General features: G+C 33.7%; 1 protein-coding gene across 1 annotated transcript in view; it reads right to left on the minus strand.

Moving 5' to 3' along the window:
- LOC122335600 (lipoprotein lipase) overlaps positions 1 to 5,555 on the minus strand; it is a 9,581-nt gene extending 4,026 nt beyond the window's left edge. The window contains 10 exon segments of the mRNA XM_043233442.1: positions 125 to 206; positions 209 to 244; positions 742 to 894; positions 897 to 983; positions 2,116 to 2,352; positions 2,424 to 2,460; positions 2,463 to 2,534; positions 4,321 to 4,500; positions 4,583 to 4,758; positions 5,362 to 5,555. Coding sequence (XP_043089377.1) covers positions 125 to 206; positions 209 to 244; positions 742 to 894; positions 897 to 983; positions 2,116 to 2,352; positions 2,424 to 2,460; positions 2,463 to 2,534; positions 4,321 to 4,500; positions 4,583 to 4,758; positions 5,362 to 5,452 — 1,151 coding nt within the window. The 5' untranslated portion in view covers positions 5,453 to 5,555.
- Positions 5,556 to 5,870: the final 315 nt, after the last annotated feature.

A 5,870-nucleotide genomic window follows, 5' to 3' on the forward strand; every position in this document is an offset into this window, starting at 1 on the left:
TTGGCTATTGCTACAAATATACCCCAGCAATATATAACCCTTAAGGCGCATATAGTCCATTCGTTTAATTTAAGCAATAAATAAATAAATACGGACAATAATCTAGGTTAAAAAGCAGACTCACACAGTGACAGCGATGTCGTCCCTCTCATCGGTCGTCCCGAACAGAGACACCTTCACCGGCTGCTCCAGCAAAGTCATGTTTTGTCGCCGAACAGATGCAGTTTAATCTGGTAATGAAACACTACGAGAGAGAGACGAACGTGAAAACTCAGCTTAGATTGCATTCCTGGGTGTTTTCTGGCCTCATGAAAATATCGTGCACTTTTTGTGTCCACGAGCGCGCGCTAAAACGCAGCTTCAATACGTGAACCCCGGCACAGTTGTTATTACGTTGATATAGGTATCTAACCCAAACCACGCTAAAAGCTAACGCTCTATCATGTTGGAAATAGCGTATGCCCTACACCAAACCTACATGAAAGTGTTAGCAAATGCAAAACACACTTGAACCTAGCATCTATATGATATGAAACCGGATGCGTGTGGCGTTAGCGTTCAAACGCGTCGCTTTTCAAATCTCACAGCATATTAATATTGTTTGAAGTAAGAACACGATGTTCTTCAAGGCATTGTAAAAAGCGCATAAAACTTACATAAAAGGTGTTTTGCTGCCCCTAGTGGTCATTTCTATTAGATATGTGCTTGTTGGTACGTATTTACTGCTGGTTTCCGGCTCACCCTTGAAGGGCATCATGTCGCGGGTCTTGAGGTACATCTTGGCGCTGCGGGCGCTGCGGATCTTGTTGACGCCGTAGCCGAGCTTGTTGCAGCGGTTCTTGCGGCAGCTCAGGCACAGGCCCTTGTTGAAGGCGTCTCTGGAGCTGCAGCGTACGCCCAGCTCTGGTACGCCCGGTTCACCAGAGAGTCGATGAACAGGTGAATGGAGCGCTCGTGAGAGCATTTCACGATCTGGTCCATGTCTGGCAGAGGTCAAAGGGAAGGTCAGAGGTCAGGTGCCTGGATAAAAACACGGGCTGCGGGTTTATTCAAAAATTATTTTAATTTTAATTAGGTAATAGTGCTGTGAAACAGTTAATTGTGATTAATTGCATCCAAAATAAACGCTTTTGTCGACATAATATATGTGTTTGTAAATATATATATAAATATATATATATTTAAATATATACATGTGTGTGTGTGTGTGTGTGTGTGTGTATATATATATATATATATTTAAGGTAAATGGGTTATGTTTGTATACTAAATGTTTTTATATAATGTAAATTAAAATAATAATAATATATATATATATATATATATATATATATATATATATATATATATATATATATATATATAAATAATGTTTGCATAGTAAATTAGTAATTAAGTAAAGTATATACTGTTTGTATATATATATACATATACACACATATATATACATACATATATACATATATATATACATATATATACATATATACATATACATATATATACATATATACATATACATACATATATATACATATATATATACATATACATACATATATATATACTGTGTGTATATATATATATATATATATATATATACATACATATATATATACTGTGTGTATATATATATATATATATATATATATATATATACACACATACATACATATATATAGATAGATAGATATTTTTTTTAAGAAACATGTTATATTTGCATAGTAAATTAGTAATTAATTTTAGTAATTAATACAAAAATTACTGAAACCAAATTAAAATTAAAAGTAAAGTATATATTGTGTATTGTGTGTGTATATATATATATATATATATATATATATATATATATATATATATATATATATATATATATATATATATATATATATATATATATATATGCACTTTTATTGGCAATGCAGTAAGTATATTTTACTAAATATATTTTACTATATTTTTTATTGTTAACTAAAACTCAACTATTAAAAATGACCACTGTTCATTGGAATGAAGCTGAAAAAATATCGAAACTTTATCTAAGGAAAGAAAGTTCCGTTGGAAAACCAAAACTAGAATGAAAACTGAGTAAAAGTAAGTAAAGGTGTGATGCGCTGTACTGTAAATGCCGAGGCGCGATGAGCTTCATGGTGTGCTGAATGCTGCAGCCGGGCTGGAAGGTGCCTCCGTTGGGGTAAATGTCCACGTGACCCACGGGTCTCTGGATACCGATGCTGAGGTCCGGCGAGCCTCGGGTGTTTGTGTGCAGGACGTCCACAAACACGGCGTCATCAGGAGACAGACGCCTCAGGCCCTCAGCGTTCTCAAAGCTAGGGCCCGCGGGGTCCAGACCTGGAGAAGAACACCAACATCTGGCAAAGTTTTCTACTGGACCAGAAACAAGGAGGAGCAGAATGTCAAACCTGTGATTCTGTTGACTTTGTTGTTGGTGAGGTTTCCTCATGACGCCCGGCCACGTGAGCACCGAGGCTGTAACCTAACAGATGCACTTTATCCAGAGGAAAGTCCAGCTCCTTCACAACAACACAAACACAACTGAACGAGTCTCTTACAGCCTCCCTGGAAAAACTACACCTTCAAGACGGTCCGTATCCCTTATATTATTTTTTATAATTATTTATATACTTTTACATACTTAAAGTTTTTATTTATTTTATTTTTTCATTTATTTATTTATTTTTTAGCTTTCAGTTTATGTTTTTTCAGTTCAGCATTTCAGTTTTACTTTGCATTGAATTTGTATCATTTTAAGTGCTTTTGTCATTATTATTATTATTATTATTATTATTATTATTATTATTATTATTATTATTATTATTATAAACAAAATTAGACTTTTGTATGGTCGGTATCCCTGATATTATTTTTTATAATTACTTATATACTTTTACATGCATATTTTTCATTTATTTTTTATTTTTATTAATTAATTAATTTATTTATTTTCATTTTAGCTTTCAGGGTTTTTTTTCAGTTTAACATTTCAGTTTTACTTTTAATTGAATTTGTATCATGCTAAGTGCTTTTGTCATTATTATTATTATTATTATTATTATTATAAACAAAATAATTAATTAGATTATTAATATCTCCTGTATTCCTGATAATAGAAGTGCATCAATGTTATTTTAGTATTATTATTAATAATAACAATAATATATTTAAATACTTATACTTAAAAATATGTCATATTTAATTTAAAATTTTCAAAATTCTGAAAAAACATTATTTTTATGTGCTTTTGTCATTATTATTATTATTATTATTATTATTATTATTATTATTATTATTAAAATTACTATTTAGTTTTTTAGTTTCAGTTCTGAATTCATTTAAAGCTACTAATTTTAACGCCAAGGTAACATTTCTTTTTATTTTCTCTTTGTTTTCCATCTGAAAATGTAATTTCAGCTTTTCTCAGCTAACGTCGTAAACAGTTTAAGTCATGATCCCTCATATGCGCATTTATTAAAGCTTTAGATTGCATTTAAACAATATTATATTAAGTTGTTGTTCAATTTTCAGTCCATTTCCATTCAGCGCTTTAACTCTATTTAATTTCTGCACAACATTTAACCCCGTTTTGTGCGCGTTTTAGTTTTGCCTAACAATCACAACCTAATCGTGACCCATCATTTTAATAACTGCACACTGCTAGATAAAAAAATAAATATATTTCATGAGCGGCGATTACGTTTTCATTTTATCCTTTGCTTTTTTTAATCTTTTTTTTTTTGAAGCTGTAGAGTTTCATTATCTATACCTGTTTTTGACCTGGTTTTTTATATTATTATTATTATTATTTTATTATTATTATTTTTTTTGAAGCTGTAGAGTTTCATTATCTATACCTGTTTTTGACCTGTTTTTTATATATTATTATTATTATTATTTTTATTATTATTATTTTTTTTTTTTGAAGCTGTAGAGTTTCATTATCTATACCTGTTTTTGACCTGTTTTTTTTATATTATTATTATTATTATTTTATTTATTTTTTTTTTTTGAAGCTGTAGAGTTTCATTATCTATACCTGTTTTTGACCTGGGTTTTTATATTATTATTATTATTTATTTAATTTTTTTTGAAGCTGTAGAGTTTCATTATCTGTACCTGTTTTTGACCTGGGTTTTTATATTATTATTATTATTATTTATTTATTTTTTTTTTTTTGAAGCTGTAGAGTTTCATTATCTATACCTGTTTTTGACCTGTTTTTTTTCTATTATTATTATTATTATTTATTATTTATTTTATTTTTTCACGCTCCAGCTCTAAAGCCCACGCCGCTCGCAGTACCTCCAGCCAGTTGACGAACTTGGCCACGTCCGCCCCCACCAGCCCCGTGTTTTCTGCCGATTTGGGGTAGTGTTTGTTGGCCCGATCCAGCCAGTCCACGACAATGACATTAGCGGCGGGTTCCCGCTGGAACAGGGCCGACACCAGCTTGTGAACCCAGCTCTCGAACAGACCCGCGACCTCGCGGGTGACCCGGCGTGAGAGAAGGCCTCTCGATGCGCTGCAAGCGGCGTGCATGCGTGTGTTTTCTGACTGAACTCACCGACCATCCGTGGATGATGAGGAAGGTTTGGGATGCATTTTTGAAGTTGCAGTCTGTAATAGAGTCCCGTTGGCCCGGGACGAGATAGCAGAGATCCTCGTCAGGGAATTCTGGGTTTCTGATGGAGAACCTGGACTGAACGTCTCTGTAGTCCGGCGGCAGCTCAGTGGAGTTACCTGAAACCAACACTTCTTATTATATATGCGTTATAGACATGATACGTGGAAATCCAGAGCGTGATATTTCCTCACGGAGCTGCTTTGAAACTTTTAAGCACCATCCGAATCAGTGCTTAAAACCCCGGACCTGTTCCTAATCCCTTCATTGTTTCCGTTTTTTTTTAAAGCAGTGCATACTTAGACATACTCAAACCGTGGCAAAAATGCAAAACACGCATAAATCATAAAGTTAGATGTGCCTGTGCGTGCATATCAATATTACGCATTTCCTAAAATATTATGCATGCCTCTTTGTTTACAGAGAAGGGGACAAAAGAAAGAAAGAGAGAGGAAATGGATGCAAATAAAGAGTTGATTGCAATGCATTTTTATTGCAAAACAAACAAATTTCAAAATTGGCCATTTTAAACTAATATTTGCATTTCATTTCAGATTCATTTCAATTAGCATTTTGTTAACACCCATAGCCCCTAAATAGATACATAATACACCTCATTATGTATTATATATCATTTTCACATGCAATTTTCATTTTATTTATTTGGTTTTTTCCCCCCTAAAAAAAGAAACGCTCATTTTAATAGACGGTCAAAAACTTACCAGCAAACACTTCTTCAGTAGAGTTGGAGATTGGTTCGCTCGCAGTAAGAGAAAATCCGATAACCAGCAGCCAGAAACGTTCTGTTCCCATAGTACACGGAATAAATAAATGTTTTAAATTTTACAGCACGGTGTGAATAAATAGTCGCGAGCTACGAGACGACGGAGGCCCCGCGTGTTATTTATCCGTGAACCTGCTGCTGCTTTTATGCAGAACAATGCGTGGGGTTTTTTTCGTGCTCTTCGGCCATTGGTTGAAAGTGCGCGGGGGGCGTGGTCGTAGCGCTCGAAGTGGGGCGCTTTGACAAATCAGAGAGGAGAGATTTACATTCGCGCAGCTGTCAATCACGGCGTAACGTAAACAAGTGCGTATGCATGAATGAGCTGCTTTGGCCTTTGTGTTCAGCGTGAAGATTTCAACATTGTGATGCTAAACGCTAAAATATCTCCTGGATGCTCTCAATTAAAGCGTGATGAACTCGTATTGGATATTTTAAAAGCAATATATA

This window comes from Puntigrus tetrazona, unplaced genomic scaffold (assembly GCF_018831695.1).
Source record: "Puntigrus tetrazona isolate hp1 unplaced genomic scaffold, ASM1883169v1 S000000837, whole genome shotgun sequence".
Lineage (NCBI taxonomy): Eukaryota > Metazoa > Chordata > Actinopteri > Cypriniformes > Cyprinidae > Puntigrus > Puntigrus tetrazona.